This window comes from Lissotriton helveticus, chromosome 4_1, assembly GCF_964261635.1.
Source record: "Lissotriton helveticus chromosome 4_1, aLisHel1.1, whole genome shotgun sequence".
Lineage (NCBI taxonomy): Eukaryota > Metazoa > Chordata > Amphibia > Caudata > Salamandridae > Lissotriton > Lissotriton helveticus.
Genome location: NC_136063.1, coordinates 2,105,684,059 through 2,105,700,269, shown reverse-complemented (window position 1 = coordinate 2,105,700,269; position 16,211 = coordinate 2,105,684,059). Strand labels below are relative to the sequence as shown.

General features: G+C 42.5%; 1 protein-coding gene across 2 annotated transcripts in view; it reads left to right on the top strand.

Annotated features, from left to right (window-relative positions):
• The window catches only part of COL4A6 (collagen type IV alpha 6 chain), a 907,271-nt gene that overhangs the window by 501,666 nt on the left and 389,394 nt on the right, over positions 1-16,211 (top strand). For both annotated transcript variants that reach the window (XM_078688783.1, XM_078688784.1), the window contains one exon: positions 2,844-2,879. In XM_078688783.1, the coding sequence (XP_078544909.1) occupies positions 2,844-2,879 (36 nt within the window). The remainder of the gene's footprint in view (positions 1-2,843; positions 2,880-16,211) is intronic.

Genomic DNA, 16,211 nt, shown 5'->3' with positions numbered 1-16,211 from the left:
TCACCATCTCCCCCTCACCCTCACACACCCTTACCCTCATACCCTCACACCCTCAGTCACCCTCACCCTCACACCCCATAACCCTCACACACCCTTACCCTCATCCCCTCACCCTCACACACCCTCAGTCACCCTCAGTCACCCTCACACCCTCACACCCCCTAACACTCACCCCCTCACACACTCTCACACACCCTCACTCACCCTCACACACCCTCACCCTCACACACCCTCACCCTCACACCCCCTCACTCTCACCCCCCCTCACTCTCACACCCCCTCACCCTCACACCCCCTCACCCTCACACCCCTCACCCACACACCACTCAGTGCTACAACACATATTGTGTTACAATAGGTGGCACATTTGCGAAAGATAAAACTATTGGCATTGTAAATAACAAACCTATTAATTTAGCTATTTTCAAAACAAGCAAATAAATAAAAAATGTGTCCTTTACAATACCAATAGCTCAAACTTTCCTAATGCGAGACCTATTGCATTGCTGTGCTTCTCTCCCCTGCTGCACTCTCCTGCTCTCTAGAGATGTGGCCTAACAACCAGAGCTGCCATCTAAGTCACGTACATACAAAACATGTTGCATTCCAAATGCTATAGGTGTCACATTCGCGAAAGTTATAACTATTGGCATTGTAAATGACAAAGCTATCAATTTAGCTATTTTAAAAACCAACAAATAAATAAAATATTTGTCATTTACAAGACCAATAGCTCCAACTTTTCTAATGCAAGACCTATTGCATTTCCACCACCACCACACCCACCACCACTACATCCACCACCACATCCACTACAACCACCACCCCATCCACCACTACCACCACCACCGCATCCACCATCACCACATCCACCGCATCCACCACCACATCCACCATCACCACCACATCCACCATCACATCCACCACCACCACCACATCCACCACCACATCCACCACCACATCCACCATCACCTCCACATCCACCATGACATCCACCGCCACATCCACCACCACCACCGCCACATCCACCACCACATCCACCATCACCACCACATCCACCATCACATCCACCACCACCACCACATCCACCACCACCACCACCACCACATCCACCATCACCTCCACATCCACCATGACATCCACCGCCACATCCACCACCACATCCACCACCACCACATCCACCACCACCGCATCCACCACCACCACACCCACCACCACTACATCCACCATCACATCCACTACAACCACCACCCCATCCACCACCACCACCGCATCCACCATCACCACATCCACCACCACATCCACCATCACCACCACATCCACCATCACCACCACATCCACCACCACATCCACCATCACCTCCACATCCACCACCACATCCACCATCACCTCCACATCCACCACCACATCCACCACCACATCCACCACCACCACATCCACCACCGCCACATCCACCACCACATCCACCACCACCACCCCATCCACCACTACCACCACCACTGCATCCACCACCACCACCGCATCCACCATCACCACATCCACCACATCCACCACCACATCCACCATCACCACCACATCCACCATCACCACCACATCCACCACCACATCCACCATCACCTCCACATCCACCACCACATCCACCATCACCTCCACATCCACCGCCACATCCACCACCACCACCACCACATCCACCACCACCACATCCACCACCACCACATCCACCACCGCCACATCCACCACCACCACCACATCCACCACCGCCACATCCACCACCACCACCACATCCACCACCACCACCACATCCACCACCACCACCACATCCACCACCACCACCGCATCCACCACCACCGCATCCATCACCACCACATCCACCAACACATCCACCACCTCATACACCACCACCACATCCACCACCGCATCCACCACCACCGCATCCACCACCGCATCCACCACCACCACATCCACCACCACCGCATCCACCACCACCACATCCACCACCACATCCACAACCACATCCACCACCACTTTCACCACATCCAGAACCACCACATCCACAACCACCACATCCACCACCACATCCACCCCCTCATCCACCACCATCACCACCACATCCACCATCACCACCACATCCACCACATCCACCACATCCACCATCACATCCACCACCACCATATCCCCCAGATCCACCACTACCACATCTATATGTGTGTGTGTGTGTGTGTGGCTCTGTGTGTGTGTAGGTGCAAATGCAATGTTCTTGGATTTTCGTCACAATAAAATACACTGAACATAATCTTCACAAAAGTTATTTACAAACATTTAAGCTATTGCCATTATAAATTACAATAACTTTTAAGTATTAATTATTTACAAAATTAAAAGCCATTGTTATTTGTAATATCAAGACATCTAAGTCACGTAAATACAACCCACATTGCATTACAAATGCTATAGGTGTCACATTTGCAAAAGTTAAAACTATTGACATTGTAACTGACAAAGCTATTAATTTTGCTACTTTCAAAACCAACACATAAATAAAAAAAGTGTCATTTACAATACCAATAGCTCAAACTTTCCTAATGCGAGACCTATTGCATTTCCAATGCTTGTTTGAGTAAATAAATAAATGCTCGTGTAATTCCCACATCAGATCAGTGCATGACATGTTTTTAGAGACTGACCTATCCATGGGCAAGAGTTTTATTTTACCTTCAAATGTGGGAACTAGTCAAGGGTTCTTCAAAATCAGTCAGGGACCTTTCAGGGCAGATTTACAATGATTGACCAGTATTCATGAATTGTTAAAATTCATATTGAGACTCTTTTGAATTTCCTTGCAGGGTCCACAGGGCTTTCCTGGATTTCCAGGACTAAAAGTAAGTATCATTGGTGTAGATTTTTGTCTTTGTTTCTTGATGCATGTGCTTGTTGTTTCAGGCAAGTTTGACATAAGCCCATATACGACTTTATAGCTATGTGTTTCTTAACGTTTGAAATTCCATGTTGTTCTTGAATAAAGACCATTGAAATACCTTAAATATTGAGAAGGTCCCCATTCCAAATATTCTGCTTCTAACTCTGGGACTCATCTGTTTGGAGGACCTTTTAAACATTCCAGATTGCTTGTTTTTCGGATTTAAACCAGGACTCCTTTTTCTGTCTGGTGTAGAAATAATGGCCTCCCATTTCTGCTCTGATTTTATTTTGTATGTAAATGGTCAAGTATCAACGTCTGGAGGAGAGCAGCTAGTCAGACAATTCATCACACAAAGCTTAATTCTCTGTAAGACACCAAATACTGAATATGAAGTATTTATTTATTTATTTATTTGTGAGTTTGTATAGCGCTTGAATCACTCCGACAGGAGTATCTCTGCGCTTTTTGACCAGAAATCAGCAACATATTGATAATGCGGGGATGAACTAGACTTCATTTTTAAAAAGAACGGTTTTTAAAAGTTTACAGAATGTCAGGTGTTCTTTACATTGTCTTAAGGCCAGAGGTAACTTGTTCCACAGCTTAGGGCCAGTAGTAGACAAGGCTCTGCCTCCGTGTCTTACTTTTTTAATGTGAGGGACCACAAGAAGGAGATTATTACTAGATCTAAGAGATCGTACTGGAACATAAGGAATGAATTTCCGTTCTAGATAAATTGGTCCCTGTGTATTCAGACATTTGTGGATCAGGCAGCATATTTTACATTTGACCCTCTGTCGGATTGGAAGCCAATGTAGGCGATTCAGGAGAGGTTTGGAGGCGGTTCTCGGAGGGGCATTCAGAACCAGGCGAGCCGCCGTGTTCTGGATCACCTGCAGTTTATCCAGCACTCCTTCATTGGCTGATAGTAACAAACCGTTACAGTAGTCAATCCGGCTGAGGATCAACGCTTGAACAAGCGTTTTCCTTACTGAGTCAGGTAGAAGTGGAAAGACCTTACGGAGGAGTCCAATGGTGTGGAAGCAGATCCCCGATATGTAGCTGGTATGCTGTTTAAATGACAGGTCGTGATCAAACCTGACTCCCAGATTCTTCACAACCTGTATGCAGTTAACATTCATTTTCCTAGTAAATTGCGCTGTGGGTAATAAGTCTCATCCTGGTGGATATACTTGGGATTGTGGAGGGAGACACTGGATGGAAACAATATAGATATCGGAAAAGCTGATCAACCACTGGGGGTACAGGTAAAATCTCTAGAAATCTAAATTTCAGAAGATGTAATATTTTAATCTGAATCAAAGAATATTTGTTTTACTTTGCTCTCATGTGGCTCACTTGGACCTGTCCTGCTACCTTAATGCTGAAATGTCAAGGGTTCATGAACCTGATTGTACTTGTAGATTTATTGGGAATATTAGAACATTCATTTTCTGTTATGTTTGCTTTAAATGAAAGGAAAAGATATGTATTACAAAAAGTAATGGATTAAAAATGCTGGAGCCATCATTTCTTAAATGCTAGTTATTCCCCAGGTCCCCTCATTTTTTTTTTCAATTGAATTATATTGAAAGCAGTGATATAAAGGACCTATAAATAATCACACATTTATATATACAATAATAGATTACACAGTGTGTGATATAAAGTAGGTATCGGATACAGGTCAGTTAGATGTAGAATAATATATTCCATAACTGTTTGCCAGCATCACCCCAGCAGAATATACATGTTTGACAGGTACAGGGCATAGAATATCGATGTATAAAAATCGAGATTCATAAATATCGTGGACAAGAATATCGATTGCCAGGTTAGTAATATTGTGTACAAAAATATAGTTACAAATATCGATATATTATTTTTATGTATTTTAGTATTTTGTTTGAGAAATGTTTGTATTTTTATATATGTGTTATTTTGGTAGTTAATGTATATGTTCGAGGCATATGCGCTGCAGATGGTACATTTATGAATAGATCGCCATCTGTTGTTGGGCTCGTATGATTGCACTTGTTTTTCTTCTGGAGAAGTCTTTGTCGTCATCGATGACTCCTCCTCTGGGTGTTAGTGCGCATGGGCATCGGCTCCATCCTTAGATTGTTTTTTTCCGCCATCGGGTTCGGATGAGGATCGAAGCGCTCTGGATCGACTTCGATAAAGAAAGTTATATTCGGCGCGTAACCCTTTCCAATTCGACGGTATTGTTGTCGAACGCGACTACACTTCCATCTCGACGCGTTTCGAAGAACGACGACTACGAGAAGACCAGCTCGACGTAGTCCAGCCCGGAGTCCATGGAAAGGACTCCATTCAAAAAATGTCCAACGTGTGGTGCTAAGTTCCCACACAAGGACCTACACGAGGTGTGCAACCTCTGCTTGTCCCCTGAACACGAATCCAGGGACTGTGAGGCCTGTGCAGCATTTTCCTCAAAATCGACGATTAGAAACCGTCGAGCCCGAAGACACGAGGTATCGAGAATGCAGTCACAAGCAATCCCGGAGCTGTTCGAGGACCAGCACCCAGAAGAGGGCGACGAGGCGGGGTCGGAAGCGGACGAGTCCGACGTCGAGGAAATCGACGTCCAACAAACCGTGAGTGACGACGTCCCTTTACCAAAGAACAGACCCCGCACGGTGTCGACCCCGCCCTCGAGCCCGGTCAGACAACCGAAAAAAGTTTCCGACGCCCCGCCTTCGGGCCCGGCAACGAAACCGAAACCGAAACACTCGGTCTCCCATCATGGTGGTTCCGATAAACGACCCACCCAGACATCGACACCGAAGCTCCATACAAAGGAAAGCTCGAAGTCGAAACAGTCCATGTCGACACCGAAACACGCTTCGACGTCGAAAACAACCTCGACACCGAAGACATCCTCGACACCGAAGACATCGGATCCGAATAAAATCTCGGTGCCGAAAAATACAAATGGACAGTCCGAAGAAAAAACACCTTTCGGACCCGAAAACTGCGGTACCGACACAGGAATATAAAACCGATCCTAAACAAAAGACTCTGTTTATTGATCCACAAACTGGCAAGGTAGTCACAGAACTACCTAAAAAGAGGAAGAATGAACAGTCGGACGACAAAACTCCTCCGAAGAAGAGAACAATGGGGACAAATACAACTCCTCCCCCTTCTCCACAACCTAGAGACACACCCTCTTCTCCTCTTCCTCACAATAGGCCAACTATTCCTCCCACACGACCATCTACACCTACAACAGATGTAGAAAGTGACACAGGGGAGGGAGAACATCCTGGGGATGATGAAGACACAATCCCAGAGGAGGCAGACCCATGGGAACAGTACAATGTAGGGTCAGATAACGATAACGACCCTGAATTGTATCCGTCAAAACCTTCACCTCCTGATGATAATACTGGTTTTGCGCAACTCATTAATAGAGCAGCAAAATACCACAAGGTAGAACTACATGCAGAACCTCAAATAGAGGATTTCCTATTAGAAACACTACCTGCTGCACAAAGAACATCAGGAACACTACCAATGCTTAAGGGCCTTCTCAATCACACATCAGAGATATTCAAAGACCCGGTGAGGGCTAGGGTACTGAACCCAAGAATTGATAAGAAATATAGGGCAGCTTCAAAAGACCCAATATTCATCAAAGGACAAATTCCTCTAGAATCACTAGTGGTCACAAACGCTCGTAAGAGAGCAAACTCTTTATCTACAGGAGAAGCTCCACCTCCTGACAAAGAGTCTAAGCTAATAGATGCCTCTGGCAAGAGAGTAGCATCTCATGCGGCAAACAGCTGGCGCATAGCTAATACACAAGCACTACTTGCAAGGTATGACAGAGCGCATTATGATGAATTAGAAAAACTCATCACACATCTCCCTAAAGAACATCAAAAGAGGGCAGATCAACTCATACAGGAAGGGAAGTTAATTACTAACACTTCGATCAAGTGCGCCCTAGACGCGGCAGACACTGCAGCAAGATCCATAAACACAAGCATCATGTTAAGGAGACATGCATGGCTCAGGGTTTCAGGGTTCAAACAAGAGGTACAAACATCATTACTGAACCAACCTTTTGATGAGAAAACACTTTTTGGCACAGGGACAGATGAGGCCTTAGAAAAGATGAAAAAGGATACGGAAACGGCTAAATCAATGGGAGCATTGCAACAGCCGACCCAAAGAGGTTCCTTTCGTAGGTCCACCTATAGAGGAGGATCCAAAAATACAGGTACAAGCCAGCAACAAACCTCTTTTACACCGACATCACCCAGAGGTAATTCTAGAGGTAGTTACAGAGGTAACAACAACAAGGGTAGAGGTCGCGGAAACAACAACAACCGCAACTCTCCAACCCCAAAGCAGTGACTTCATACAGCTCCCCCCAGACCATATAACACCGGTCGGGGGACGCCTATCACAGTTCCTACCTGTCTGGGAAAACATCACATCAGACAGGTGGGTGAGACAAATTATCCAACATGGTTATTGCCTGGAACTCACATCTACCCCACCAAACATCCCCCCCAAACAGCGTCCAATGAAACAAGATCACTTAACACTGTTAAAACAAGAAGTACTATCTCTGCTACAAAAGCATGCCATAGAGAAGGTTCCAAAGCAACAACAAGGAACAGGAGTATACTCCCTATACTTCCTAATTCCCAAAAAGGATGGGTCTCTAAGGCCAATACTAGACCTAAGACCTCTCAACGCATACATAAATTCGGAACATTTCCACATAGTCACGCTCCAACAAGTACTTCCTTTACTGAAGAAAGGGGACTTTCTTTCTACACTGGATCTAAAAGACGCTTACTTTCATATCCCGATTCACAAAGCCCACAGGAAATATCTAAGGTTTGTGGTAGAAGGACAACATTATCAGTTCAAAGTCCTTCCGTTTGGTGTCACGACGGCACCAAGGGTGTTCACAAAATGCCTAGCAGTGGTTGCAGCCCACCTAAGAAGACAACAAATACATGTCTTCCCATACCTGGACGACTGGCTAATAAAGGCCAAGTCACAAGAAGAATGTCTTCATAACACACAAAAGACAATTCAGATGCTGCACCGACTAGGGTTCACTGTGAACTACACAAAGTCACACCTGCAACCAAGCAAGGTTCAACAATATTTAGGGGCTACTATAGACACAGAAAAAGCCAAAGTATACCCCAATCCAGTCAGGATCCAGACAATGCTTACAATCATTCTAAGATTCCAGCCACAACACTCACTAACAGCAAGAGTGTTCATGCAGCTATTAGGGATGATGTCATCCTGCATACTGCTAATACCATATGCCAAACTACAAATGCGTCCGCTACAAGAATGTTTAGCGACACAGTGGAATCAGGCTCAAGGACAGATTACAGATCTGGTGTTGGTAGACGACCGCACACACCGCTCTCTGAAGTGGTGGAACACAACAAACATTGCCAAGGGGCGGTCGTTCCTAGAACCAATTCCACAGGTGACAATGACAGCGGACGCATCGCTCACGGGATGGGGAGCGCATATGGAGAAATATACAGTACAAGGAAGATGGAGTGTGCAGGCAAGAAGACTGCACATCAATCATCTAGAACTACTAGCAGTGTTTCTAGCATTAAAAGCCTTTCAAATGCATGTTACCAACAAGGCAGTCCTGATCAGAACAGACAACATGACAGCAATGTATTATATTCAAAAACAGGGGGGGACGCACTCTCTCCAACTATCCAGACTAGCGCAGGAAATTTGGAGATGGGCCATTCCTCAGAACATCTATCTGTTAGCTGAACACCTACCAGGAGTTCAAAACCAGATAGCAGACATCTTAAGCAGACAGTCGGAACAAATACACGAATGGGAACTGCACCAACAAATACTGCAGCCATTCTTCCAAAGATGGGGACAACCAGAGATAGACCTCTTTGCCACTCATCAGAACGCAAAATGCCAAAGCTTCGCGTCCAGGTACCCACACCACCTGTCGCAGGGCAATGCGTTATGGATAAATTGGTCCAACAAATTTGCATACGCTTTTCCCCCTCTCCCACTAATCCCATTAGTGGTCAGAAAGCTGCAACAACACTCAATGACCATGATACTAGTAGCACCCACGTGGGCATGACAACCGTGGTTCACCACGCCCCTGCAACTCTCACAAGTGCCACACCAAAAGCTAAGACTTCTACCCATGCACCTTACACAGAACCATGGAGAAATAATGCACCCAGATCCCACACAACTGAACCTAGCGACCTGGCTCCTGAAATCCTAGAATTTGGGTACTTAGATCTACCCCCAAATTGCATGGAGATAATTAAGCAAGCGAGACGTCCCACCACCAGAGCATGCTACGCAGCTAAGTGGAAGAGGTTTGCTATATACTGTACCAGTAATAATATCAACCCTCTGGACGTATCGACAAAGGAGATTATTTGCTACTTACTACACTTACAGCAATGTAATCTCGCGTATACATCTATCAGAGTACATCTAGCAGCTATAGCAGCGTACCTACAAAACAGGCAGCACATATCCCTGTTTAGAGTGCCAGCGATAAAAGCCTTCATGGAAGGCCTTAAAAGAGTCATTCCACCAAGATTACCACCTTCCCCGGTCTGGAACCTCAACGTAGTACTCACCAGACTAATGGGACCACCTTTCGAACCTATGCATAGGTGTGAAATACAATTCCTTACATGGAAGGTGGCCTTCCTTATAGCCATTACCTCACTCAGGAGAGTAAGTGAATTACAGGCACTGACAATACAAGAACCATTCCTACAATTACATCAGAATAAAGTGGTTCTTAGAACAAACCCAAAGTTCTTGCCTAAAGTAATTTCAGCATTTCACATCAATCAACCGGTGGAACTACCAGTCTTTTTCCCAAAGCCACAGACGGTAGCAGAAAGGGCCCTACATACACTAGATGTCAAAAGGGCCATTTTGTACTACATAGAAAGGATACAAAGTTTCAGGAAAACTAAACAACTATTTGTAGCATTTTCCCCAACACATAAGGGCAATCCTATCTCTAAAGCGGACATCGCTAGATGGATTGTAAGATGTATACAAATATGTTACATAAAAGCAAAGAGAACATTAACTGTTCCTCCTAGAGCTCATTCTACACGTAAGCTAGGAGCATCTATGGCATTCTTGGGAAACATTCCCCTAGATGACATATGTAGAGCAGCAACTTGGTCTACACCACATACCTTTACAAAGCACTACTGTGTTGATGTGCAGGCTACACAACAAGCCAGAGTGGGCCAAGCTGTATTAAAAACTCTATTTCGAACAGTTGCGACAGACACGGGTGACCACCGCTAGGGAGGTAACTGCTGTATAATCTATTCATAAATGTACCATCTGCAGCCCATATGCCTCGAACGGAATATGCTACTTACCAGTATGCATCTGTTCTTGGCATAGAGGGCTGCAGAGTGGTACATGCCCTCCCTGCCTCCCCGGAAACCTGTGTCTGTCCCAACATTATCTTATTTAGATACACTTACATGGGCATATCTTTATGTATTCTACTACACTACTCCATCAAACCCTACTATGGCAAAACAATCTAAGGATGGAGCCGATGCCCATGCGCACTAACACCCAGAGGAGGAGTCATCGATGACGACAAAGACTTCTCCAGAAGAAAAACAAGTGCAATCATCCGAGCCCAACACCAGATGGCGATCTATTCATAAATGTACCACTCTGCAGCCCTCTATGCCAAGAACAGATGCATACTGGTAAGTAGCATATTCCTTATTTTAAATACAATTTTGTGTTTTTAGTTCCATAGCGGGTTGTGGGTTTATAAGGGAAAAGGGTGGGAAGTGATTTAATTATATAGATTTTATTTATTATTTATAGTAGTTAATACATTAGTTCATAATATATTTTGCGTTTTTAGTTCCGTAGCGGTTGTGGGTTTATAGAATAGAGTGGGAAGTAATTTAATTATATGTCATTTATTGAATAATGTATATTTATTCATAATTTTAATGTTATTGAGTTACATGTGTGCATTAATTAATAATAGTTAATTTATTTGAATTAATTATTAATTAATTATGGTAATTGTTTAATTAATTTTAGGTGTGTGTTGTGGTGTTTATAGGTGTAAATGGTGAGAAGTAATTGTTTTATTGATGCATTAATTATTTGTTAATTAATTTGTATTAATTAATTCGTAATTATTAATTGTAATTGTGTAATTAATTTTAGGTGTGTGTTGTGGATGTTATCGTGTTAAATAATGTGTAATTCATGAATGTTTATTATCTTTTTTTAATAATAGTATATTTAAATTTCAATATTATTTATGTTAATAATTGAAATTACATTTTTTTAAATGTTGATTTTTTTTCTATTGGTGTGGTATCCAACACTTTCCCTACTGTTGCACTCACTAGAGTGGGAATAGTAATTTTTACCCCTCTGCTATCCAACACTTTCCCTACTGTTGCACTCACTGGAGTGGGAATAGTCATTTTTACCCCTCCGCTATCCAAAATTTTCCCTGATTTGCACTCACTGGAGTGGGAATAGTCATTTTTACCCCTCCGCTATCCAAAATTTTCCCTGATTTGCACTCGCTGGAGTGGGAATAGTAATTTTTTCCCCTCCGCTATCCAACACTTTCCCTGATATGCACTTACTGGAGTGGGAATAGTAATTTTTTCCCCTCCACTATCCAACACTTTCCCTACTGTTGCACTCACTGTAGAGGGAATAATAATTTTTACCCCTCTGCTATCCAACACTTTCCCTGATTTTCACTCAGTGGAGTGGGATTAGTAATTTTAACCCCATCCACTATCCAACACCTTCCCTACTGTTGCACTCACTGGAGCGGGAATAGTAATTTTTACCTCTCCGCTATCCAGTATTTTCTCTGCTATTGTAATTATTGTGTTGTTAAATGTATTTTTTATTTTTTTTATAATCGTTGAATGTGTTAATTAATTACAGGATGTTTTATTTTATTTTAAATTATCGATATATGTATTTATTTTATTTCTATATAATTTAAGAAGTTTATAAGTTGAATAAAGAGAATAGTTAATAAAATGTATTTAAGTAAATATATGTATATGTACACATTTTTGTGTGTTTATCTTTTTTAAATGACGTTTTTTTGTTATATTTAGATAAAATATATATTAAATGTAATTTATTTTATTAAAATATTAATATTATATAATATATTTTGTTTAAGTTATATATATTTTTAAGTTGATATTTTTTACTTTGATATTTTTTATTCAATATTATTGTACTTACCTGTTTAAGTATAGGGAGTCGATATTTTTGTATTCAATATTTTTACATCGATATTTTTGTAAACGATATTTTTTACATCAATATTTAAACATGGAACCGTTTGACAATATGTCATTTCCTTTTATCCTATGCCAATAATTGTTAATTATAGGGTGTTTTATTTTATTTTAAATTATCGATATATGTATTTATTTTATTTCTATATAATTTAAGAAGTTTATAAATTGAATAAAGATAATAGTTAATAAAATGTATTTAAGTAAATATATGTATATGTACACATTTTTGTGTGTTTATCTTTTTTAAATTACTTTTTTTTGTTATATTTAGTTAAAATATATATTAAATGTAATTTATTTTATTAACTCCTCCGCTGCGGCGGCAATTCCGCCGCAGCGCTAGCGGGGGAAGGGGGGCGAGCGGCGCTCGCATGCTCGTGACGGAGCCGCTCCGTCACGAGCCTCGGTTGAGCTGTGCTCATGACGGAGCGGTTCCGTCATGGCCCCGCCCGCTCAATGGAACGTCCAGCGGAGGCGCGGAATTCGCGCTGCGCAGGCGCGCCGAGCGGGACATGACGGAACCGCTCCGTCATGAGCACAGCTCAACCGAGGCTCATGACGGAGCGGCTCCGTCATGAGCATGGAAGGAGTTAAAATATTAATATTATTTAATATATTTTGTTTAAGTTATATATATTTTTAAGTTGATATTTTTTACATCTATATTTTTTACTTTGATATTTTTGATTCAATATTATTGTACTTACCTCTTTAAGTATAGGGAGTCGATATTTTTGTATTCAATATTTTTACATCGATATTTTTGTAAACTATATTTTTTACATCGATATTTAAACATGGAACCGTTTGACAATATGTCATTTCCTTTTATCCATGCCAATAATTGGTTAATTCTGTAGACTCTACACACTTAATGATTAAGGTTTAACCAAGGGAATGTAAAGTATGTCTTCTCCTGTTCCTCGTCCAAATAGTCCTTCCTAACATCTGAGCCCAAACCCCTTTTATGCAGTGGAGATATTTTTGCCTATGTATTCCACATATTCTTTTTCTTAACACATTTGAGGCTTTTTGCCATAGTTCATCACATTGTTTTACCTCTGCTGTGCAATTGCATAAGGGGTCACTCTCAACTTTGCCCCGGTAGGTGCAGTCCAAACTTAACGGCGCGTCCAGATCCCATCCGCTTATGACACAAGCATACCTAGAGGTGATTCAGCTTTGTTGTGCTTCATTGGATAGGTTCAGCTTGGGATGCCTCAACACAGAGTGCTCAAGCCCTCGCCTGGACATACTCTATAGCTCAGGAGGACTGAGGCAAAAACAAAGCGATGAATGAAAAGCCTTGCTGCCACTTCTTAACCACTGTTGGTGGCTCTAGGTAGCAACCCAGTGCATAGTGTTTTTCAATCATTGTTAGAAAAGAGACTGTCCATAGAAAGCTGGCATACTGAGCATAGCATCAGTCACCCCAACCTCCTGACACACCATCTATTTCTGGGGCATCATTCTTTGTTATAACGTGGTCCCCACAAATAGGTGGTGTCACTCTAAACTCATTTTAGCTATGCCAAAGTGAGATTTCCCCACAGGACAGTAAACCCTGGAGCGACTCTTAGTCCCTCTTCTAAGCATATAAGAGAAGATTCGTTTTTTTAATGTTTTGGGGAGAATGGTACAAGAGATTTATGAATTTCACGGTACTATACTCCAGTAAATGCTTTTGAGCTTACTGTTTAAAGTTGACATTGGATATCTCTTGACAGTGCCTGCATCTGTGTAACGAGCTGCAGTCACACCACCCATAAGGTTTCTAACACTATATGAAGAATACCTACATAATTAAAGACTGGGTTAACTGATTCACTTTTTAACTTCACTTTTCAACTTCTTACATCTGAATTCATAACCTCTGCAACAGCCCTTCTTTGAACCTTGTATAGTAAAAATATTGAATGCTATAGGTTATTGATGACACAGATCATCTTGAGCAACTGCACATCTGGGAGCTCCTGTGATGGGTTGTAAGATAGATCCTAAGAATAGTCTTCCCATCCTGTTCAGTAAGGTTTTCCACCAGCTCTGTAGCTGTACCAATAATATAAGAGCTGTAGAAGAGAACCAACCTACCTCCTTGAGTGTGAGAACCAGGCAATTTGCTAGCTCCTGTCACGTGGGATTCACGCTCTTGCCTTATAGGGTTATTTTAAAAGAGGCATGTGGGCTGGGAGTAATTGTATGATATTGCCTCACTGCTTTACCCCAAAACCTGGTGCCCGTCAGTCTGTTGGTGTGACTGATTTGTGGACATGAGAAGAGTGAGAGATAACCTCCCTAGAAAGATGTTGGTTCCCCAAAATAAAAGACGTAGACAGGTATCTTGGGTAATGCTGTGTCATGAGGTCGTAAGGTAAATTACATTAAATCAAATTTTGATATATAACTAATTCTTCCTCTATGGACACAGTCTTTCACTGAGTAATAAAATTCCAGCAAAGTTGACATGAAATGTTCAGAAAGTGTTTTCACATGGGCAGAGCATTGGCAAGAGGACCAACCCAGACATTTGGTAAGAGAAAACTACAGGAAAGCTGTTGCCTTGTGATAGGTGAAGCCTGTTAAAGTGTCTGTTTTGGGGTTTATTTGGGAAGAAATGGAGATAAAAAACAAAAATGTATATGGTCATGGAAGGCTTCCAGAGATTTTTCCGCAGCCACAGAGATGGACTTTCTTAATCATGTTTTTGAACAATCTTGCAGCCTTGTTCCAGGAAAATGGTATACACCAGAAATCAAAGCTCTAAAAAAAAAGTGCAAAACTAGGGAACATAATTGGAGAATGTCCAGACTGGATGGCCGATAAACTATCCTACAAAACCGATCTCAATATTTACAATCACGCCATAAAAAAAGTGAAAAAGACACACTGTGCACAAAGAATAAACGAAAATGGCAACTCAACTAAAGAGCTATACAAAATCATAAAAGAACTATGCAAACCTACCTGCATGTCACAAACGCTGCACCCTTCAGCAGAGAACTGTGAAATGATTAGTAACTTTTTCATAGACAAAATAGAGAAACATTTAACCTAAATACCCCAGTGGTCCCCACTAACAGGGGAGAAACAGAACGTTCCTCCAATACAGGGGAGAAACAGAACGTTCCTCCAATAATCACGCTAAACTGAATAGCTTTGCCCCGATTACTGAAGCAGAAGTTGCCAGAACCATGAATGAAATCAAATCAGGATCTCTCCTTGACCCCTGCCCACACTTCGTCTTCAGGCAGATCATACCCACCTTCACCCCAGCTATCGCACACCTTTTCAACAAATCCCTAGAAACAGCATCCTTTCCAGAGACATGGACACAAGCCATAGTAACTCCACTACTAAAAAAAGCAGGCGCGACAAACCCGGTCAATTACAGACCTATCTCCCAACTTCCGTACCTCTCCAAAGTATTGGAGAAGTTGATCAATAGGCAGCTGTCCAACTACCTAGAAGACAACAACTTATTGGACCCCTCTCAAATGGGATTCACGGCCACCAACAGCACAGAGGCTACCCTGCTGGCCGTCACGGACAATATTAGAACATCACTGGACCAGGGCAAGGCTGTGGCCCTGATCCTGTTAGACCTGTCTGTAGCGTTCGACACTGTCTCCCACCACCTCCTACTTGAGAATCTACATGAAAAAGAAATGCGTAGAAAGGCCCTTCAATGGCTCAGCTCTTTCCTGAGCAACACAACTCAAACTGTACAGCTAGGTGCCTTCTCATCCAAACCAAAAGAACTGAAATGCGGTGTCCCGCAGGGGGCATCCCTCAGCCCCATGCTGTTCAATACCTATGTCTCACCTCTGGCACAAATTGGGACAGAATGGGGTTTTGGTGTGTGCTCCTACGCGGATGGCACGCAACCAACAATCACCATCAGGGAGGGGCATGATGACACCAAAATG